Raw genomic sequence first — 23905 nt, 5'->3', positions numbered from 1 at the left:
AACATTTGGGATTTGTGCTAATAAACTGGCTGGCTGTGAACTAGCAAAGGCAATGAGCAATCCCGCGGCTCTCTCTTATCTCTGTAACATGACAGTTGAACCACGCTTCCAATCTGCGATCAATTCATCATCCGACACCATTGTACATTCTTCACAAAAAGATAATTACTGCTTCCCTGGATCAGAACACTCATATTTCCTTGGAATTGCAGGTCCTGATAGCAGCCTCTGTCACTGCTGCCTTGAGCCCTGCTCTACAGCTCTATTTATGGTCATTATTTTCGCCTAAACAAGCCTTTTTCCTCAACTTGATAACGAAACCTGCTATGATGAGGAGGGAACAGTGACGACATTGTTTCCTCTGCGGAGCGCTTTTACATTTAGTGGAGGCCTCTGGCAAATATTTTATTCAGGGCATTAGTAAAAGTCTCCACTAGTTAAAACATATCGCTACCATTTCCTTAAAAAAAAAAAAAAAAGAAAGAAAGAAGAAAAAAGTCCTGTTTTCAGCTCTGATTTGTTAAAAAACAGAGAATAAGAGTAAAGCCAGCCACGTCACAGGGAATAAATCAAGATGTGATTAAAAAGGCTGTAGCCGGTTTAAAAATCACAGGCCCCTTGCTTTCTTGCTTCTCCTTCTGGGTTCTCCCTCCTCGCCTTACAGGGATCTGCCTTGCGACTGGTCACCTCTGTGTGACCCCCGCACACGCAATAAATTACCATAACACATAACTCTGAAACAATGTAAATTACTTACTGTGCACAGCCTAATAAATGGGAACAAATGAGTTTGGTGCTGGAAAGGGGTCTGGATGCTCTAATTGCTGGGAATAGTTATCCTGGGGTCTTAGCAAACATGGACCATGACCACTACTCATGACAGACAGCCCGAACTCAGCAAACACACTTCTCACTGGTCTCACAACCGCCTATGGCATTTTTTGTTGCTATGCTTACATATAGGCCCCAGCAGCAGGAAAGACGTGTCTTCAAACTATAGGACATCCATGGGTGTCAGAATACCCTGAACTGAGACAAGCATGTTTCCATGCTAAGCTTTTCTGGGAATTGTGACCAAAAAACCAGGCTTCCAGAGAGGCAAGACAAGTATCCAGGACAAGAGCCCTGGTGATGAGATGGAGTGAGAGAGAACCTGTCCTTACACTGGGGAGTGGGTGAGGGCAGCGTCTGAACCGCACAAAGGCCCAGCTCTGGATGGGACCCTGGCTGCATAGTAACTTGCATGACTCATTATTTGTTCAAAGTAATGATCTTTGGGGAAAGGACCGTTCTGTTTAGAGCTCGCTTGTCACGTTTAATAAATGGCAGGGACTGGTGTGCCCCGTGAAGCACTCTCCCAGGTCCTGCTTCCCTCCCTGGGGCCTCCCCTGGCCAGGGACCCACAGCAACCGATGTCTGAGTAACTGATGGCTGCTGCCCAGTGGCCAGCCCAGACCAGTGACCTCTCATGGTAGGGACACACCGTTCATCCATTCCAATCCCCAACTTGTTTCCTGACCCAATCTTCCGGGTGTCATGGGGCTTATCGCTTCATTGAGAATGTGGAAGTGGACGGGGAGCCGTCTCTGGCCACATGTCCAACAACCGAGCATCCAGAAGAGAGGCCACCCGGCCACCCCATCCCAGCACACTGATCTGATTTACAAACCTACCCTAATGTGAAACAAATGCTGTGGGTGTGAATTCATACTTCACCAAGAAAGCCCAAGCGTTACTCTGTCTCGTATTAAATACCACATATAACTCTCAGCAGGCTTTATGTTCTGTTTTACTGTCAGCAATGGCTAAAGCCGGCCTAACATTTTGTTTGGCAATTAGGAAAATTTGTAGTGTAATTTATTAAACCAAAAAAAAAAAGCCAACAACTACATCAAATGCTGAATTCATCCCGTTTTTATGCCGGGGGGCAGCAGGGTTGCCTTTCCAATAATTTAATCATTCCCCTTTTTATGGCCTACATGATTTAAATATTCCAAACAGTATTATTTAGGAAATAAAACCCTAATAAGTGAAATTGAGCTATATCACTTCAATAAATACTTAATATAAAGTTAAAATGTTTTAACTTTTTGTAAAGGAGCCAAGAACTCGAAGGGGGGGTGGGGGCAAGTGGGACATGCAGCTTGAAAAAGCCACAAGAACCCCCGCACACAACTTTCAGCCATGACGTGTAGCATATAAGCTCAGGAATGAAAGAACTGAACACCAAAACAGCAAGACTAGAAAGAAAGGAAGAACTTTTAGGGGGAAGGAGGGGTGAGAACAAAAAGATTCACTAAAGGGTTAGCAGCGGGCTATGAGAGGACAGGCGGGAAACTTCGGGGCATGCCACTCTCAGAGGCAGCTGGTCTGGAAAGCCTGCATATTTAGTAAGACCCTACCTGTGGCATCCCTGAAGGGCAGGGATCCAGGGACAAATGGCCAAGTGCCGTGGGTTTGGGAAGGGAGAGGGACACAGAGTGGGATACTGGGGACAAAGGCCAGAATAAGAATAGTCTTCTGTAAGATACACGATGGGAGATCCGTGCCATGAGACATTTGTTACACTCCACAGGATGTAGGGCACCTAGTGAGTCCTCCAGCCACTGTGGACTTTAGTTAACACATATCAACATTAGTAACCAGTGTCCCATACCCAGGGCAAAATCCTCACACCGGGAGCTTAGGGCAGAGGAGGAAATGGTATAAAGGAACTTATGCTGTCAACTCAGTTTTCTGTGAGCCTAAAATGGATCTGGAAAACAGTTGGCTGCTCAGACAGGTAGCACATCTTAGTTAGGCAGCTCCAAAGTCCCTGCCTTGTGGTCTCTGCTTTCCTGGGCCCACCTGAAATACCCAGGCTCCCCCGACCTCTGCCTGTGGGTGGCATTCTTCAGAGCCGGGCATAGGGTTCCGAGTGATGAGAACTGGGCACAGATACCTGTCTGCCTTACCTATCAGAACAGTACTGAGACCCTACCTATTATACCTATGGCAGTGAGAGTCTCGGCAAAGATGCTCAAGGAGGAAGCTTGCTCTAAGCCAGGGCATCATCTCTGACTCTAGAACCAGAAAAATCAAGTTAACTTGGTTGCAAGAGGTGCCCTCTCCACTGGGCTATAGTCGTCTTGTTCCTAATGACAGGCAAGCCCTCTCCCTTGCCAAAGATGGATGACCTATTGGCCCATGCTACCTGTACTCCTGAGGAAGGTGTACTTCTGGGTCTGTACTCAAGTCTCAGGCTGCTGCTGCATAGGTGTCACCCCAGGATGGCCCTGACCTGTCTTTATACAGGCTAGAGCATCCCCTCTGTACATCTGTCTACAACTTAGACTCTCGGTGAGAACTCCAAAAAAGGCTGCAATGTGCCCTCACCGAAGCCTGTACTATAGGGCTAGCCTCCCACATCACGGATGGTTCCCCTCTTTGTAAATGCACCATCAGGAGGGCAAATGTTTGGAGGTCCTTGAACAGTGCCAAAGTTGTGTTTCATTGTGTCACCTGAACATGGCACCCTGGCCCCGGCGCTTTCTTCTGAAAGAAAGAGATGGGAATTACAAGCAGGGGGTGGGGGGATCAGGGGTAGAGGTGGGGCAGACCAGAGCTGCCTGTCAGGGCAAAAGAGGCCTCCTCCCAGATGCGCAGCACTGGGTCTTCCAGCAGAGACATCCTGGAGCCTACTTCTTCCGCTGGTGGGGCCTGGGCTCTGTGTCCTGCAACAACACCACCCGAGCCCCTTCCTTTCTGCACATGGTAAACTCATTTCCTAGAGAATTACCGGGAAGGCGCTCGGTATGGCCCTGCTGCTTTCAGGGGATGCTTGCCATCCATAGACACGGGGCCCCTCCTAGATTTTGAGTTTTCTAATTGAGTAACCTTCAGTGAAGGAATTGCAAATGGAGAGGTTTGAGGGTTTATTTTTTTCCCATTTTTTAAGGGCATGAGAAATAAGTGATATAAAAGCAACTAAAGTCAGAGTTCCCCTCTGCCCCTACACACAGTGCTCTTCATCCAATTGCTTGGCAAATTTACAACATTTACAGTTTTGACAGATGTGACGGGCTGTGTTCTGAATAAAACGTTTTAGAAAGTGTTCTCGGCTTCGAGGATGCAGTGAACATTAGTTACCCCCAAGTCCAAGAGCTTATAAAATATAGCAAGAAAGCCCTTAACCCATAAAATCCCTCCACTTATTTTTCTAAATGATAGCTATATTTTTATTTTAAAGCATTCATAATGCCAGCATAATGTCTCATTATATAGAGTTTTAACCACAAACATTTTGGAGAGATTTGCCACTAAGATAAACAAACAAGAGAAGCGTGTGTTCTGGCGAGCAGTCGGGAGCGGACGGGTGAATGGTTTTCATTTTCTCGGAGTGCAAGCTAAGGCAGCTCTGCCAAGTACAGGTTAAGCTCCTCCAGTTCTCACTTCCTGTACCCCCACTTGTCAATCACTTCCTGTCTGCCACGACAATCTCCATCATTAGAGCCTGGAATTTTTATCTCCTCCAACATGCCTCCCATAGCTACTGTGAGTTTGAATTCTGATAAATTATTCACCATCTTTGAAAAGTAACCGAAAATTATAGCATCAACTTGAGCCACCTATATCTGGGGAAGATCGCCTTCCTCCTCCCTGTGTGTGCCCCACAAGCTTCCAGGAGGCCAGCTTCTCCTGCGTTCTCCAGCGTCACGAGAAGGCCTCTGGCCAGCCCCAATTATCTTCTGGTGCACAGAGCGTAATTATTTGCTTCCTGTAAGCATGCGTAACAGAACTCTGAGTTTGGACGGCTTTCCATACGGTAATCCAATTCATCCATGCCGTCCTAACACGATTACAGGCACTGGCTATATCTTTGCTCTTCACCTGATAAGGCTGCGGCAGAGGCGCGGGATGGTCTGCGTCAACATCCCTCCTGGAGTATAGCTTCTGACAGCCCTGCTTCCAGCCCCTCCCTCCAGCCCTGCATTTTCATAGCAATGGGCTGCCTGCCGCTGCCTGCCCCTAACAGGCAGCACCACACAGCTTCAGCCCTTGAAAGAGCTGATGAGAATCTGAGCTGGTTAGGAGTGCTGCGGAAGTCATTGTGGGCCTGTGGCTTGTTTTCCAACCCAGCTCTCCACTGGCCTGGCCTGGTCACCCTGTAGGCCTTACCCAGCCAGACCAGGCAGCCATAAATCTCTGCAGGCCTCTTCAGCCTAGAGCAGAGACGTAAACCCTAGGCCTGATGCTGGCCCTGACATTCTACTGCTCACTGTGATACACACCATCAGCTTATACAAAGATGTGCCATGCCTGATGCACAATCCTGGCACTGTGGTGGGCACAGAAGCATGCACATAAGTGGGCACTGTTCCTGGTGCCACCTCTCTAAATGAAAGAGTGACACTGTGACTCTGTTAAACTGCTCTTCCTTTTCTGCTTATTTTCAGGAGTTTATTTTTAAAAAAAAAAATGAAAGGATGAATGAACATGGTGAACTTTTTGCCTCTCTCCACTGGCATACGAGGGAATAAAACAGCCATTCACACCTGAGCCTGGCCGAGCCAAATGGGGCTCGTGCCAACCGGAATCAGAATCTTTGTAGCCATTCCATTCGTCCAAAGTGCATTTTAATACTGCCAAATATCTAGCCAATATTTTCCCTTCTCTAAAGTCCCCATGTACTAAAATAGACCCAGAACCAAAGAGTGTCACAGCTTCCCAGCCAAGGCCAAGAGGAGGACTCCAGGGTTTCCAGGCCTGTTTGATGATAATTATATTCACTTTCAAGAAAACTGAGAAGGAAAAAATTAACAGCAAACTATGCTGTCCTTGCTGGATTATGCATACAGAATGACAATCCATCATTTCAGAAGTTATCAAACAGGTCTCCATTTTGCAGGTTATCCAAATGCTACTGAATAGAAAACCTTGGGTTCCTTAAATGATGTGTAATTAAAATTATTTTTAAAATCCTCCTTGACAGGCCAAGGCTTAGCCAAAATGTAAATGACATTAAAGAAGACAATGAATTTAATTTTATTTAATGTCCCTTTTTGCAGATCCTCATTTACATAGCATTTTTAACAAAAGCGTTGACCTTATAAACGCTGGCATTTGTACAGCTTCGCCGAGTTGGATTTAATCACGCTCGTGCAAGGCCATGAGGGAGGGAGCTTTAACTTCTCCGCTTGGAGATGGAGTAGGAATAAAAACATCGGGACTGGTCAAATGTTTATCCACCCTGCTTCTGAAAACAACCTGACAAGAAGATGTAAGGGGCTAGGGAATAACCCAGTGCTGTTTGTAAGGCTTGGTAATAATCATACATAATCGTTTGGAAATATAGCTAATAAAAAATATAATGAGTGTTCAGCAAAATCGGCATTAGGCCCAAATTACATGATATTAATACTTGAACAGGTGCAGAAAGGGGCTTTAAATGAGGTAAATGAATAAATTGTCCCAGAGCACAACTGTGTGTGCTGACAAAAAGTCAATCCCATGAATAATTCAGCAAGCAGGACTGCCAGCAAAGGTCGGCTCTCTTTGACCTTTGTGACAGGAAGTGAAAGGAAACACTGTTGACTAAAAAAAGGAGAGAGAGGAGAGAGAGAGAAAGAGAAGGGAAGGAAAAGGAGAAAAAGAAAACCTCCAGTCCTTTTGGGCTACCGTTCTGCAATCACTTTAAAGGTGTAAACTTAAAACACACAGATGAATCAAAGCAAGGCTTTGGAGGGCTGGGAAAGAGCACAGAGCTAAAATCTCTGGTACTTACACCCTCGGACCAGAGACAGTGTGAAATCGCAGACAATGAGAGGTTAAGCAAATAATGTTTTTCTACAACCCAATGTCAATTATGTATAAAAATCTGAGGTCAGCTGAAAAGTATTTTCAGAGCCCACAGGGCTGAAATTCTGTAACAGCTGTTAAATATGACAAAACTTCATGCGCCCCCCCCCAAAAAAAAGAAAAACTACAGCCATTCCAAACTCCGTATGAAAGAAAATAGGATAAACAGATGTCTGGCTCCCAGACAGGAAAGTAGGGACAGACTTGGAATGATAAGTCTCCCAAACTCTATAGACTAATGCCAGATTTATTGGGGAGGGGGCACTGCCTGCTGCAGAGATGCCAGCAAGCAGGACGCCAGAGACAGTGCCATCTGGAACCGCCCCGCAGAGCATGCTCTCAGCTGCACACAACCCACGGTGTGCAGCCAGTCCGAGTGGGCAGCCGCATTGCCCTGCTCCTGAGTCCTCCACAGGCTGCAACAGTTGGACCCTGTGTTTCAGTGCTCCCCGAGCGGAGCGAGGAAGGGGAGGGTAAAGTGATGTGCCTTCCCCAGGCATTTCCAGAGCTCCTGAGGAAACAGACCCGGATGGCACAGTCGAATAATGTGAGCCCAAGTGTGGTTTTGGTTTAGCAGCTACGCCGACATCCTGTAATCACTTGCAGCCCTTGGAATGTACGGGGTGAAACAGGAGAGATTTATCTGCTCATATTTGGGATATGTGGACAATGGGTGTTCCTAATGAAGACCATCTGCTTTTGTGTTTTCCCAGAAAACATTATTTCATGAGGAACATAATATTCCTTTCCTCCTCAGCAATACCATAAAAATTCATGTATGTATATGTGAATGTGGATGCATTTGCATACACACACTTGCATATGTGAGGTGCCTTGACTGTGCAGGGCCGTGTGTGTGCACACGCGAGCATGCACACGTGGGGGGGGGAGGTATGAGGAGGTAGGCCTGACTCTTTGTAGTCAATTCAGTATATGCAGATATGTTCCTGTGTTTGCCTCTTACAGGCCATATCTTCAGAATGCTATATTCCTTCTTGACTTGGTAAGTTGCTATATTATTTTAAATACATGGAACTATAAAAAACTGTTTCTCGAACAGTGTTTTATGTAGGACAAAGCATCTCACATAAGGGAAAGCTTTATAATAAATGAAAAGATTTCTAATGGGAGACATCCTCCCTACCCCCCCCCTCCTCTGAAGTGTCTTCCATGCCATTTGTAAGTATCTAATACTTCTGAAAGATAACTAAACTAAATTGTGTAATTAATTGATTTAAGGCATCAGGGCCTATAGAATGTGATTACCCTGCCAGAGCAGGGAGCTTACTTCCCTGTTCTCATAACACACAAAGCAGTCTCAACATGTGGAAGGAGCTTGGTGTGGGTTGGAGCAAATGTGGGTCCATTGATCTCAATTCAGGTTGGAATTATTGGTTTATATCCTCAGGACAAATATGCTTTATCTGGTCAGAACCTGCGAAATGTATACAAAGGCCATAAGAAGCCGGCGAAGCACACTGTATAGAATTCTTAAGCCAAGTAACCAAGTGAGGACAGGACTGTTGGGGACCTGTAAACTCACCGATCTGATGGGACATTTTATTCTGCAATACTCAAGAGGAAACCCAGGCTGAAACTCAACGGGAGCAACTGATTTCCAGAGGCAGTCCACAGCATACAGAAACGATCATCATTATGAAATTGAAGCACATCTCTGTTGCAAATGACCACACTGCTCCAAAGAGATCGCCTCCTAAAGATGAGTCTCTCTCTTTGATTAACACAAGCTGTCCTGGCAAACACTAAATTCATTTTTTTTCCCCTTCTAGAAATACGCCTTAAACTGGAGATAGTGCCAATACCACAATCAGTTCACGGGGATTTACAGCAAGCAATGAGTGACAGCTCTCTTAAGAATGCTAAAAATGTTCCCTGTATTTGTCAGAACATAAAACTATCCTTACCTTAAAATCCCTAACATGGACGGTGATTAAAATTCCTATAAAATTGTCATATCTTTGAATTTAGAAGCAGAGCAGATTTTTCATCAATAATTAAGACCTCCGAAGCATTTATGCCAAGCGTAAATGGAGCTTCAATCCTCCTTATTCAAATAAACACGGTAAACCCATTAACCAAATGTTTTCACATTTTCCCCTTCCTCTTGTGCTTCTAGAATATCAATGATCATATACTTCTCTTAGGTTAAAAAGGTATGAGTGGTCCTTACATAATTTTAATTAAACAAATATAAGAAAGACCCCCTCAGAGGAGAACTGAAGAGTAAATTTTGTAGATCGGAGGAAAGCACTACCCATCATGTGATTAAAAACTGAGTCTCAGATGTTATTCCCTATCAATGTTCAATAAGTGATTGAACACTGAACAAACCCAAAATGCTTTTGAAGGGGAAATCAGCACCTAAAATGTGAGTCAAACCAACATGGACCCTCCACCATCATGGCATATTTTTTTTTAAATTATGATTTAAAACCAAACCACATTTAAAATCTCCAAGTAGAGAGCGGAAGCATTTTCACAATCTTGCAGTAAAGGCTAATGCTTTTCAAGCATCTCCCACTCAGACAAGATTCCAATGGCTATTCCGTACACTTTGAGCCCCTCCAAAACATTAATAATAATAAAGTAAAATAAAATGTGTTCCATCTCAAGACAACAACCCAGAGCTGCATGACTTCCATAGCCACGACACCGAAACAAATATAATTACATTGATTTCTGTAGCTCCAGTTTCGTAAAGTGTTGAACTTGTTCTCAACTGCCTGACTGACGGCCACAACTGGTCAGCCCTATTTGATTACTAATAAGAGAGCTGTCCCTTCTGTCAGATACCAAACATTCTCCACTAAGCAAACAGCTATTCCAGCTAGTTAAACATTAGCAATGCTCCCCACTGGTGCCGCAGACTTCTTTAGGCTTAACTCGTGGGGTTTTCCGGGTTTAATTTTTCAGACCCTGGACAGCAAAGTTCATGATCAAAAGATAACTTTGTAAGGAAAGCTGCTGAAACTCAACCCCTCTTCAAAACAGTCTAACCCTCTGCCTCACAAAACTGGTGTCATATATACACGTCTAACATTTATTCGATTTGGGTACCAATTTCAAAATCTGCAGTCAATCACACACTGGGCCCCTTGCTGCTCCCCATTGTTGGGAAGAAAGAAATCTCCTCTCCTCCTCAGAATAGCCTGGGTGAGTCAGGAGCGGAGGGTGGCAGTGTTTTTGTTGTTTCCACTAAGGCAATGCCAAGTGCACATTAGCACCATTAGGGCTAATGATTGGTATCTTAAAAGGATGCCACGTTGCCCAAGGAACATGATAAATGGCAAGATGAGGAACAGCAAACCTAAAGAATGCATATAGCTAATCTAGTTATGGAAATTAATGTTGGAAATGTAACCAGCATGTGTAATTAGTTTCAATTATAACAACTTTGGTTTGTTAGTTACATATTTGCTACTTGACATAAAACGACAGCCACAATTGAAAAAAAATTAGGAGACATTTTGCAACTAATTGAGAGCAGATTAAATTCATTCTACCACTGGGCGATGACTGCAAGAGCACCACCACCCACGCTTCAACTTCAACGACCATCCGAGGTAAAAAAAATAATAATAATAACAATAATAATAATAATGCAAAAAAATGAAATACTTGTTAACAAATTAGCAGAAAGCATTTTATGACATATCTCTGGGTTTAAAGCCAGAGACTCTCTAGGCATAAAGTGCTCCTCACAGTGAGAGCAGTGGCAGATGAAACTGCTTCCCTTGACAACTCGCAAGCAATTACTGAATCCCCACAGAGCAAGCCACCGGGTTTCCACGTCAACCCACCTGTGCACGCGGACAAATGGCGCAGTGCACAAGATGAGCCCAACAGCAGCCTCAAAGCTAAGGAGCCACTGGAAACCAAGCAAGGCAGAGAGTTTGGCTTGCTGCTACCATTTTGTTTGGAACATAAAGAAGTCATCCTTACCTGTCAATGATTACGGGGTCTGAGGGCGTCTCGTTCCGATTGCCACAACTCTTCTTGTCGCAGCACCGGCTGTGGGGCAATTGTAAACATGGCTTTTAGTATTCATCCCAGCTTCCTCTGTCCGACTTGTAATTTTTTTTTCAAAGTCTGACAATGAAGCAGTAGGAGTCAAGAAAATAGTTTTCCTACTTAGGCAGCTTGACAAATTTCAGCCTAGTAAGTTAGCATGCTCTTCAGCTAAACTTCTGTGGCAACTTCCTGCCAGAAGGAGCAGAGTTAAACGCATCTATTAATACTAGCGGAGTCACCAGAGCTCCTATACAAATTATGATGCTAAAATGCAGAAAACATGCTGTTGGTGTTTGTCTTTGCAGTGAACTGAGGAGGAAAGGCTGGAGGCTGGGGAATAGCTTTTCACAGCTTCGGCTTTTGTTTACCTCCGATTGTCAAGCTGTTATTTCTGGAAAAGATGCAAGATGCCACCTCTAACCAATATTTCTTTGGGGGCATTTATTAATTATAAGCATAAAAGCAGGCATCAATCTATCACAAACGTCTATTGTCACTTCTTTAAGCCCACCTTAACTCTGTTATTGAAACTTTAATTAAAGCAGAAACGAAACAAAAATGTTATGCTTCTCGCATTTTAAAAAAGCATACTTGTATAATGGTTACATGTCTAAATTAGCTAAATTAACACCATATGGTAGGCAAAGTATATAAAGCCTTTTAAAGCTGACAGCTAAAGTGATTAAAGAAAGTCTACAGTCTTCCACTTAGAGCTTAAATCACATCTGTGCGCTTTCTATGTTAATTGCTGTACATGCAGAAGTGGATAATAAAGAAATTCCACTTTATTGGTTGTAATTTATATTTATTACCTGATATGAGAAAAAGTCAGCTTTTGTATATTGGTGCTGTAACAATACCTCTGCTCAGAAGTGGCATTCAGGCAACAGGCAACCATAGCCGAGGAGAGTATGCCCCTCAGAGTATGGGGACTGCTACTGTAGGCTGCAAGCCTGCACACCCTTTGCTTATTATTCCTTGCAACTATATTTCACATGCCACACATACAAAGTCAATGATGCGTTTTTATTCGCCATGTAGGGGCGAAACTCTTGTGGTAGTTAGAAAAAAAACAGGTGGGAAATTGCTCTTCTGACAGAGATCTCAAGTAACGGCACGCTATCTAACAACAATATGAACGATGCATCGCTGCTCTAGGGAAGAGGTTAACTGACAGAATCACAATCCAATTCTCACATACAAGAGCTCTGTAATAAGTACAAAAGGCTTTCCTTTTTATCAATAACAGACAATTGTACATCTCAGGATGCGAGCATTGGAGAAGGGAGTAGTCAAATGAGTCCCAGTGAACTCTGGCTCCTGCGCAAGGACAGAGGCATCCCCTGGTCTGTTTTCTTCCTTTCTCTCTTTCTTTCCTTTTTTATTACCATGACACGGTCAATATGTTAATCTGCTCGGCTGAGCAGCGGGTCGCACTGACCATCATCACTGATGGGGAAATTAGGTAGGAAGCGGCTCTGGCCCAGCCTGGGGCCTCCGGTCTACTACTTTTCAATGGATGCCCTCTCTTCCGCAGTTGGGTGGGGTGGCCAGGCGCCTGCAAGTGCCGACTGCATAGACTTGGCTGGCGCCGGGGCCTCCCGCCTCCCGGGGGCTCACCTGCACATGATCTCGTGGGTCAGCAGCACGCGGCACATCTCCGGGTTCTTGTCCTGGCCTTCATAAACGATGGCCTGCGTGGGGGGACAAGCAGAGGCAGGGGTCACGCAGAGCCCGTGGCTTGGGCGCCAAACCACTGCAGGCGCTGCAGGCCTCGCGGGTGGCAGGTGCACAGCACCCGAGGGGAGGCGACAGACATAACAGGCCACCCTCCCACCCCACCACCCCAGGCACGGGGCCAGGCCTTAGAGGCCTCGCACTGCACGCTTGCCGTGCTCTTCCCACCGGCGCACGTCCGACCTGGACTCCAGAGGGCTTCGGGGAGGGCTAAGCAGGACCGGCCAAGACCAGGGCTCAGCCTAGGAGGGCTCGACGACTCCCACTGGGCTCCTGGACCGTGGGCCACCGCAGCCTGGTGGGATCCTCCGGCCATTGTCTACACTAAGGCCCAATTCTCTGACGGAAGAAGCCGATCGCAGTACGTTTGGGACTACAGACGCCAAGAGGTCGCGAGGCGCAGAAGCAGCTCTCCTCCCTCCTCGAGCCAGGAGATGCTACCCTGGTCGGGCTCCAGTCTCTAGCCCCGCGCCCTGCTCGCCGCCACCCCCACCCCCAGCCCGAGCGGAGGCCCGTGCGACTTGGACTGCGTGGCTCGGAGTCCCCGACCAGCGGGAAGTAGTGCACAGCAGCCGCACGTGTTCGCACCATGCCGGGGAGCTGGCGGCCCGCAGGAGGGCCCGGGCTCGGGGCGCCCCTGCCCGCGGCCACGTGCTCCTCGCCCGATGATATTTGGAAAGAAAGTGCTAATGGCCAATCTGGTGTTTATTTTCAAAGTGCTAACAATGATTTTTCTCGGGTAAAAAGGCAGTGTCTGCGCGCACGCTCGGGTGGGTTTTGAGCAGAGGCTCCGCCAGATGGTGCGAAGCCCTAGGTGCGCTCACGCCGGCGCCCAGCCCGGCTCCACCGCCGGGAGCCGAGGCTCGGCCGCCCTCGCCGCCGCCGCCCGCCTCGCCCAAAGAAGAGGAGAAAAGGCCACTGGGGGAGGGGCGAGAGGCGGGGGCCGCCAGCCGCAGGTTCCGGGCAGAAAATTCCTCCAAGGGGGAGGGCTGCCCTCTCGGCAGTTCCCGCCCCCCCCCCCCCACCCTGGAAATTACTTCCAACCTCCTCCGGCACTTTCCTGTACTTCCAGGCGGACAAAGCCCTTTCTGCTAGGCGTCGGGACTGGCTTCCTGGGAAGAGGGAAGAGTCTCCGCCAGCCTTGGTCCGCGGCCTGGAGCTCGGCCCGCTCAGAACCACAGAAGTGGTGAGAGTCACCACAGGCCAACAAGCAGCCTCGGGCTGCTGGACTAGCGGCCTTGGCGACACCAGTACTTCTGAACGAATGACTTGTCCTCCGATGATCCCCGTATTTATATTTGATTTATTTTTTATTTTGTAGCACAAACAGAAATCCATAAACTGTCGGTTCAGCGCCATTGACTCTTTGATCAGTTACTGGGCTATTTCTTTACTTTCCCCCCCATCACCGTCAGTGAGGAGATTAAATGCCTCTGTTTCTGCACCGTCTATACTGCAAAGGTACCAGGCGAAACGAACAATAAAAGTGCACTTTAAACGAATCCTCCTGCTTCACCCATACGTGTGGCACAGAAACTTAACAGCGCCTGCAAAACCCTCCTAATTAGACTACAAGGATTCCGCAAAACCTTCTGCCCGACATACAAAGGAAATAAAAGGCGCCTGACAAACAGCAGCCGAGTTCCAGAGCTTCTGTGAATCGGTGCAAGACTGGCAAAAGGGCATACCACAGTCTGTGTCAGAAAAACAGGTTTACCTGCCAGATCTTTGCTCCGGGAGAAAAACCACACAGCTCTGCGACTGCAGACATTAAAACCTCATGCTCTTGCTGCCTACGTAAGGACAAACTTTTTCAAAAAGAAACAAAATGTGCAAACTGTGCTCAGAGAACGGGAGGCATGTGTGCCAGACTGCAGGAGGCTTGGGGGAAGGCTCTTTCCCAGTTGGAGCACAATTCTAAAAGTTAGCATCAAAAATGAAATGGCCACTTTCATTTCAACTGCGAGGTGCTGCTTATAAGTATATTTTAATTTCTCAAGGAATCATTGCAGGATGTGTTTAATCTGGAAATTCCATATACAAACACCCAATGCTCTGTTTTAAGAAAGTGGAAACGACATCCTTAAAACAATAACACATTACCCAAGTACAACACGAGCAGCCAGAGACTGAACACCGTCAAAAAGCAATAAGGCGCTTTTCTGCAGTTAATCACATTACTGATAGCCAATAGTTATCATCAGAAAAGTTGACCAAGACAGGTTAAATAATTTAATAAGGAACTGCTTGTAATTATGTTATTTATAAGGTATGACAGAGGGTGGGAGAGAGAGCAGAGCAGTGGATGGGTTTCGGTGACCCCTGGAGCTCAGACTCTGAATTATGGAGATGGGGGGCTGAGAGGTGAAGATGGACTAGAGGAGAACAAGGTGACTTTTCACCCCTGCACATTTAACTTTTAAATCCAAATGCACGTCTCCTGTTACTAGACCATGACACTAGCAAGGAGGAGGGAAAATAACTAATCGAGCTTAACTCGAGGAGCTTTGGGACAGACTTAGTTGTCTTTGCAGGGGGGAAGGATCAATGAAATTATTCTGAACTGAGGAAGAAACGTTTAAAAAATAAACAAGGGGGTCTTGAAATTTTTCTGTCAAATATTAATTACCATAATTAATTAAGACAGAATTTGATTCCAATCGCAAGTCATTTAATAAAGCATATATGTCCTGTTTTAATGACAGCATAAACTATTGTACCAACCGCTCCATTTATTCCAATAAATATGGAATTCTCATTAGCATGTCAAGGAAGCGAAATGAAAAACAAATACAGGAGATCCATTTGTCAGTCTGCTCTCTCAGTCCCAGGACAACCCCAGCTCAGCAGAAAGGAAAAAAACAATGAGTACACAGGCGTAAACTTTCTCACCTGCTTGGTCATTGAATCTATGAGGCGGACGTAGAGATCTTGCTCTGTTCTGACGCCTGTGGCGGGGAAAAAAGGACAAATTCTCAGCAAGATTTTAGCCTGAACCTCAGGAGGGAGACCCGGGCCTCGGCAAGCCAGAGTCTGGGACTACTGCCTCCACTGAGCAGCAAAGCTTTAAGGCAATCCCTACAAAATTGGGAGGGAGACAGAAAACCCCAGTCGCCTCTGACATTTTTCTTTTCTTAATTAAGAGTCTCGGGACTCTTAGGGTTTGCATTTGGAGGTGTAAGAAGTCTGCCTGGCGGAGAGCAGGGCCTGCGTGCAGCTCTGGGTCCATATGGTCATTTATTTTTCCAAAAGAGAATGCACCTATGGAAACAGAGTCCGAACTCCTTCCAGCGCCTCTAGAGGGTTCTTCTCTTTCTAAACAGTGCACAGGAAGTAAGTTATGCTCGGTTTACGGAGCTACCCTCATCTCAATAATTAACATTAATTTGCAAAATTGAAAAAAGTCACTTAAAAGTGATGTTCTGCAGGAGCCCTTATCGATCCCCCTTTTACTTTCTACTTCAAGCCCCACCGGTTAATCATGTGAAGTGCCATCGACTTATCGATCGTTTATGTTTTGTTTTCCTTCTATGCCATGAGAAGATTTCGTGTTTACACCCATGTCATTTTAATCTCAAAATCTTTATGTCCTGGAACCATCGCGGGAAGGGAGAGCCAGCACACAGGGCCAGAGGGCAGTCAGCAGGCAGCGGTACTTACCATTGCTGTACAGTAGCTGCAGCTTATAGTGAATGCCATTGTTGGTTTTCTCGTTGTTCGGCTCCTAAAAGCAACGATAAATAATTGCATTTAGCGTGGCCGCATCAGGCGCGGTCACCGCGATCGGTCCCCCTCCAGGATCGAGGCCCCTCAGCCTCACACACTGCAGGCAGGATTCCTGGCTCGCAGCTACGCAGTGATGTCACTTTTCCTGCCGCAAGCCCAGCGTTCCCCTCGCCCCCAGTGAGTCCGAGGGCACAGAGAAGTCGCCCGGCCTTTGGCGGGGCCAGTGCAACCGCACGTGGCGGCGGGGTCGCCGGGCAGAGCACCACGCTGCCGAGGGAGGCTCTCGGACCCCATGCGCAGGCACTGACTGCCCCCTACTCCAGGAGAGGGAGGGTGCGATCGCCAGTGTACACTTACTTTCTCTTTCTCCACAAAGTCCACAAAAGCGGTCCTTTCGATCTCCACCGGCTGCCCCTGCCTGTCGTAGAGCGCCAGCACGAAGTGGAAGAAATTGGATTTCCGGAGGTTGGAAGGCGGCTGCTTCTCGAAGTGCGCCCGCGCCAGCCCCACGCCGCTGCAGGAGGAAAGGGACAGCGGCCCGGTGAGCAGCGCGGCGCTGGCCGGAGGAGGGGGCCGGGCCGGGCCAGGGCCAGGGCGCGCGGGGGCGGCCGGTACGTACCTCTGGGCGGCCGTGTTGGCGTCCACCACGCCCGCCGTGTGCATCCACGAGCGCACCGGGTTCATGCCGCTACCCAGCGGCTCTTCCTTCATGGTCGTCCCCCCGCGCGGAATATTCTCCTGAATCCCAAACATGAACACTGCTGGTGGCGGCTGCGGCTCCCGGCCGAAAGCGCGTCCGCAGTCGGCGGCGCTCGGGGCTCGGCGGCAGGAGGCTGCCCTGGCCGCCCCGGCCCTGCTTGGCGCCTGCGGTGCGGCCCGCCGCCGGCTTCAGCCCGTCCCGGGCAGGCGCGGCATACACCGGCGGCCGGGCGCTGCGGACGGCCGGGGACGCGGGCGGGCTACACCGGCGGCGGCGCGGCGCTTCGGAGGAGCAGGGCGCGGTGGACGCAGTGGCCGCGGCGGCGCTTGTTGTTGTTGTTGTTTGCAGACGCACTCAACGTGGTGTCATCCTAGCCAGGCGGCGTCCGCGGCTGCAGGACACTGCGGGATCGCCCGCTTCTGGCGCGGCCCGCCTGCTCCAAAGACAAATAAACGGGGCAGTGAGTGCCGCGGCGCAGTCCCGGGCGCAGGCGGGGCGCGGCAGGGCCTGGAGCGGCGCGCGCAGCGGACGGAGGCGCACAAAACTCAGCCCTCTCTCCCCGAGGAATGGACCCTTTCCCGGGAGCCAAAACTCGAAGCCCCCGGGAGCGGCGCTGTCAGAGGGTGACGTCGGGGGGCGGTGCCTGCGCCATATATGGGAGCGGCCGCCCCTCGCCGCGCCCCTCGCCGCCGCCGCCGCCGCGCTCGCCGACTGACTGCCTGACGGCGCCGCGAGCCGGCCCGAGCCCCGCGAGCCCTGCGAGCCCCGCCGCTGCCGAGCGCCACCGAGCGCCGCCACCGCCCCCGGCCACGCGCCACGGCTCCTTGAGCCCAGCCGCAGCCGAGGAAGTTACCTCCCGCCCAAATAAATCTCGCAAAGAAACGAGCGCAGCTAGTGCATAAGTGCCGCTTGTCCCGTTATACCTGCCCACAAGACCTGCCACACAGTCAAAACACCATGGGCTGGAGGAGGAGCGCCCCAAGTCGCCCACAAGCATACAATAAATGCCAGGGCAGCACTAGCCCTGGGGCGTCCCAAAGGGAACAGGAGGAAGAGGCTGGAAGAGCGCACGGGAGGGATTCCAGGAGAGGGAGGAACAACAACGGACTGGGGAAAGAGGGTGCCTAGACCCCCTCCTGTGGCTGCACACACCCCGCCGCCACCAGGGCAAGAGGAGCAGCTCAGTATGATTTCTAGGCAGACCTAAGGCTGCTGCAGGGCCAGTGTGCCCACATCTGAGCCCTGCTGGGTTTCCCATACTTTCTACCCAGACAGAGCCTGCTGAGTGCGGGGCCCGGGGTCCACGTCGGAAACAGGTTCCTTTAGATGCCCCCTCTCCCTCCGATGGCCAAGAGAGTTTCAGGCCCCTGGCCTGTCCTTGGGCGCGGCAGTGACAAAGAAGGCTGGGCCTCTTTGGGCTGAGGGAAAGAGCGCTTGGCCTCTCCGGCCACCCGGAGCTAGTGTCCAGCCTGTTACACGCTCTGAGCAGTAGCCAGATCTCCCCAGCTCCAACCGCCTGAAAAGCAGAGCAGATGCGGTAGGCGCCAGGGACCCTGCCCTCTGCGCAGCCCGGCCTGGGTGAGCGCGCGTCTTGCGGCTCCCCGATCTGATTTCGAGGAACCAGGAGGGCAGCTGGGAATCCGGCAGCGGCCCTGATTCGGTTCCCAGACGCCCGACCCGCCCAAAGGAGCACTGTGCGACGAGGAACAGAAACCCAAGGGACGAACTGGAGACGTCCCAGGCTCTTTCCTGCCATGAGAAATAAGGCCCTTCTGGTTTTAAAAGAAGAAGAAAAAAAGGAAAGGTTTCTGGGCGCAAGTGTCGCAGGGCAGCCACTTCCCGCCGGGCCTGGGGTAGCTCTTCCTTTTTTGTGAATTGGTGGCGTGTGTACGTTAATATTTTAATTAATCGGGAAAATCGAAGTCCGATTTGCGTTATCTGGGGAGCCCCCACACGCCACTTGGAAGGGGTGAGAGAAAAGATGTGCTGGAAAGCAATCTATTTTGCTGGTGTTGGGGGTTAATGACTATTGCCAAAGATAAGTGAATTATCAAAGCTGTTGCGCCAGTCCCATCTCAAAATCCATTACGGGGCCGGCCGTCTAATTAAATACGTAAGTATAATAAAATCATATTTTATGACTATTTGAGGGTAATGAGATTAGTCTTTAGAAGCGATCGCCACATATTAAAAATGCCACTGTCTATAGAATGTTAATAACCTTAAATCAAAGTGTATGGAAACTCCTCACGATAAATTAAAAGAAAATTTCTGTATTCCTAATAAGCCCGTCGTTTTCCACTCACAGCAGACCCCCATGCAAAAGGCAACACTTTTCTTCTGGAAAGACAACACAGAATAAAGTTGGTCATGGGTGGAGGGTGAGGTTGAGAGACGCTTTGTCTCTGTGTGTTCCAAGGCTTGGGGGCTCACACAGGGTGATCGACAGGGCCAGCATCAATGACAGAATATGCTAAGTGCCTTTTTAGGCAGAGATGAAGTTGGAAAAGGGATACAATGCTTGCTTTGTAGCACACTTCCTAAAATGTCCAGCCTGAGCTGTAGGTGCCCGTCCTTGCGCTAAGGCAAGTGTCATGCTTAAAATCATTTACAGTATCTTTAATTCAGATTACACGCGCCAAGGCGATTTAAATCTGATTACCAAATTAGAAGGTTTAAAAACAAATCCTTCTAAATCTGATACTGTTGACTAAAGAGGGGGAGAGAAAGTTCCATAAGCCCATCACATAAGGTAACGATCCTGCCCCAGAAAGAAAGGGGGTTTTAAACCTTTTTGACAACAAATGCAGCTGCCCCGCTATTTTGGACGATATTAAGCGAAAATGAATGCAAATCTGTGTTCGGCAGCCATCTGGCCCGAAATGGGGGAATCAGCTGTCTCACAACAGGCTCGGAGGCTGAATCCATTTCAGCTCATTTTCTACATCATCTGGTCGCGCACCCAAAGCGTGGAAAATACGGTCTTTATCATTCACCAACTTTATCTTTTTTGTCACTCTACTGCTGGCTCTGAGCTGTGAGCACAAGGTCTCGCCGTCCAGGCAGGGTCTCCACCCTAGCCTGCTGCAGAGGAGCCTGGGTGGGCAGCCCCCACCCCATGCCACCCCCAGATTTTCGATTTGATGGGCAGCGAGGGACAGAGCACCTAAGCCAGGCAGTGGGGGAGGGGCTGCCAGTCAAAATCCCCAGAGCCTTCCGAGGTGTTGGGAGCACCTCCCTCAGGAGCCCCGCCCCACACCTCGCAGTTTCTAGGAGAGCTAAGAAGCCAGAGTCCAAGAGGAGAGCACCGGAGAACTGACTTGTACTTTGGAAGTTGTGCAGACCCGCGCCGGCCAGTGACCTAACCCATTCTCCCAGGCAGCTCCTAAGGGTTAGACGGGGGCGTCCAGGGACCCAGCTGGGAAGGACCCAACCTTTACCGTGGGCCCTGCGGGCCGCGACTGCGGCAGCGATCACTCCGGGCCCCGAGCCCAACGCGATTTGCACGGGTGGCCCTAGAGCTGCCGCCGCGCCGCCGCCTCCTTGGAGGGTGGGAAGTATTCCTTTTGTGCGGATTTACGGGGAGAGGCTTCAATGAGCCCCCTCACATTTGCATTTAAATAGCAGCATCAAGCGCTTCGCGTGCCACACACCAGTGGGCTCCCAGATGTCAAGCCGGAGTCAGTCAGATGGCCAGTGCCCAGCTGTCCTCCCTACGCCGTGCCGGAGCAGGCAGTGACCTTAAAGAGACAGCGCTCACCGCCCCTAGAGCCTGGCTCCGGGTGCCGCTTGAAAGGCAGCCCTTGAGTCACACTGTCTTTTGGGCATCACCTGAAATCTGGAGAATGGTCCAACCTCCCAGGACCTGCATCCAGGCCCACTTGGTGCTGGCTGTCCTGGCCGCTGCGCTCCACTAGGTCCTCATCCCCTGCCCACCGGCGGTTCAGTGTGCGCCAGGAAGACATATCCCATGCAACTCTATTTATTCCCTGCCCCCACTTCGGTGTGGGGCAGGGCCTGGAAAGGGAGTTGCTGGTGGGGGGAGGGCGGATGGCCTGGTTCTGGCCTCTGATCCACCCCCTTGAATTTTTCACCAAATTATATCCTAGGGCACTAGTGATACAGAAGACCAGGTGCGGCAGAGGCAGCACCTACCCAGTGCCCAGGGCGCTGTGTCTGTGCCCTCTCTTGCTCTACTAGCCGCCCAGGGTACCCACCAACCTCCCAACCATCCTTCCAAAAGCAATAAACTCAATTTCTGGAGTTGAGAAACCCCAGCCAGAAATTCCTGGAAGCAGAAGGCCATGGAGTATCAGAGAGTACACAAGCTCCAGGGGGAGCAGCGCCTTCACAGGGTACAGGGCCACAGGCCCAAGCTACCTGGAGCCTTCGGTTTTTTGAAAGGGTGAGGAGCAATGAGCCCAAGTCCCGCGGTTTTGTGTCCACACCACCAGGGTTGAATTTCAGGAGCTACCCACTGCCATATCCTTGGTGCCCCAGGGCCGACTACGCAGTCGCTGGGCCTTCAGCCTTTCCCTAGCCTGGTGGGGTGGGGGGGGGGGGTCAGGAGCTCATCTCAGGCAGTCTTGCAAAGAACTCCAAACGGAGAGCAGGGTTGGCTCTGTGCCGGGGATAGGAGGCCAGAAAGGCTGGAAGAGGAGCACCAAGAAGATCTCTTGCACCATTGACAGGGTGGAACTGCCACCCGCATCGACTCAAGCTGACTGCTTGGGTAGGCTAGGCCTTGCGGCCCCTAAGGGAAGCCGCAGTTCTACCTAATGGCACAGGGTCACTTTGGCTGGTAAACAGAGGAAGAAGACAAGCAAGGGCTCCTTACATGGGCCATTGCAACCTGTTTAACTAAACAGCAAGAGAAGCTGGCCCAGATTCGGTTCTTTCGGGGATCAGAGAATATTCCTTCGCCTCTCTCCAAGAAAAAAATGCAAGCCAATGGGCCTTTGGCAGTTGGAACCAAAACCGGGCGGTGCACCCCGCCTGCCTTTGAAGGCAAATAACTGCGCGTCTAGTACCTGGCACATGGGGCACCACTTACACCTCTCCCCTGATCTAGAAGGCAGGGAGCCGGGTGGGGAGTTCATGAGAAAAAAAAGGCAAAAACTTGAGGGTCGTAGGCTCCTGTTTTCCGTGCCGCCTCCTCCCACAATATTTATTCCGCATAGCTAAGGTTCCCAAATCCCGTCCCCGGGTACAGAAGAATTCTCCGAGTGAAAACGTGCAGGCGCCTCCGCTGGAGGCGACCAAGTTTGACAAACAGCGCCTCCTGGGGTGGGGAAAGCGGAGTGCTGCGCAGCCGAGAGGAGAGCCAGAGCGCCCACCCGCCTCGGGACTGGTGGCCCCTTCCGCCTCTGCTGGGGTCCCTGACTCCTGGGCATCCAGCGCACCTAGGCCTTGAAGAACTGATCATCTCGGGGACGTGTAGAAACCACCGCGCGCGGGCTAGTCCTAATTGTTGCCCGTGTGCGTCCGTTTTCTGGAGCCACCCGGAGCAGGGCACCTGGCCTGCGCTGGGAGCTTCACGCGCACTCCCTAGCTGAAGAGAAAGGATCAAGTGATCCTGCGGGGAGCGGCGGACATGACAATGAACTACCTCAACCATCTCGCTGGAAAGCCCCAAGATTCTTCAAATGAAAAGCGTCGATGTACGCCTGGGCTCCAGCAGCATGCGAAATGAGAAGGCAAACACTTGATTATTGTCTCTCTGTCCTTACTTTTTCCCCCTTGGCTCCTTTGGTCACTTTGGCTGACCCTACAGTTCAGATTGAGCCCTGGGGGCTCTTCAGTCACACCGAGAATCCCAAATGAAACATGCGCAAGCTTGAGTTTCTCCCATCGCACCTTACAACCTTAAAGGTCGCCTCTCCGCAAAAAAATGCTCTGGAGGAGCAACTGAGCTTTGAAAGACAGCTGGTGTGTGATGGGGTCTCTCAGACTTTAAAAGGAGCAGCGGTTTAGCAACAAGCTGGGATTTCCCTATTCAGCTGCGTCCTGAAGGCGGTCCTGCAGGATGCACCAGAATGAGCGCTTGGGACACGAAGTCCACGCTGCCCGCCAACTTACAAAGCAAACTTTCCCCAGAGAAGTTTCTGGATCGAACAGCGTGCAAAGTGCGCCAATCAACACTTAAACAGAACCAAACTGTACAAACACGGATCGATCAGATAATTTCAGATATTATAATTGGCTTTAATTAAACACACTGCGTTCTAATTAACTCTGAAATTTTAGCATGCTTTGGGACACTGGTGTCTGATTTGATATTGTCAGTCCAGATGTCCTAATAAAATTGAATCCTCCACTCAAGACTTCAATACTCACTAAGAACAAAATGCAAATTAAATGTAAAACCTAAAGTATCGCCAAAGGTGTAATCAAGAAAGGTGTCTCAAAACTTTTCACTTTTTATTACGCAGTAGTTTAAAAATGCAGATTACATTCTAACAAGACGTCTCCAGAATGTCATAAATCTTAACTCCTTCCTGGACCTGGTGGGTGCCATGCGTGGCTGGAAGACCCAGACCCTCTGAAGTTTGCTAATGGAATTCCTTATTGAAACACGGGTTCGTGAACAGGTTAAAGGCGTTGAGGACAAGATGAGGGTAGACCCAGAAGGGTAGCCTTTGACAGCCATTGAGGACTTTCTCTTCCTGGGCCCTCTCTCACTCCTAGCCTCGCGCACCTGAACTCAGTCGCTACACAGCTACACAGCCACCCCAGGACGCAGTTGTGTGCGGTGGGGCTGAGTTAACCAGTGGGTGACCTACTCTGTCGCTGGGACGGCAAAGGATGAAGCAAGCTGGGAGGAAAGAGAAAGCTCCCTGCCCCTGGGCAGATATAATCAAGCCCTCCACCTGG

The 23905-nt window shown here is 49.7% G+C and overlaps 1 protein-coding gene across 14 annotated transcripts in view; it reads right to left on the bottom strand.

Annotated features, from left to right (window-relative positions):
- Positions 1-17239, bottom strand: part of Ebf3 (EBF transcription factor 3) — a 116124-nt gene extending 98885 nt beyond the window's left edge. For 12 of the 14 annotated variants that reach the window (XM_041666395.1, XM_041666399.1, XM_041666396.1 and 9 more), the window contains exons 1-6: positions 16952-17239; positions 16690-16846; positions 16267-16330; positions 15499-15554; positions 12490-12563; positions 10801-10869 (exon numbers count right to left, since the gene is read on the bottom strand). In XM_041666395.1, the coding sequence (XP_041522329.1) occupies positions 10801-10869; positions 12490-12563; positions 15499-15554; positions 16267-16330; positions 16690-16846; positions 16952-17085 (554 nt within the window). In that variant the 5' untranslated portion in view covers positions 17086-17239. Of the gene's footprint in view, positions 1-10800; positions 10870-12489; positions 12564-12789; positions 12879-13643; positions 13711-15498; positions 15555-16266; positions 16331-16689; positions 16847-16951 lie in introns of those variants that run through there. The other 2 variants (XM_041666410.1, XM_041666409.1) reach the window with 2 other exon arrangements.
- Between the last annotated feature and the right edge of the window lie 6666 nt (positions 17240-23905).

Source organism: Microtus oregoni, unplaced genomic scaffold (genome assembly GCF_018167655.1).
Source record: "Microtus oregoni isolate MIOR12 unplaced genomic scaffold, Mior012 000016F_ref0000370, whole genome shotgun sequence".
NCBI lineage: Eukaryota > Metazoa > Chordata > Mammalia > Rodentia > Cricetidae > Microtus > Microtus oregoni.
This window is presented reverse-complemented; position numbering and strand designations above follow the sequence as displayed.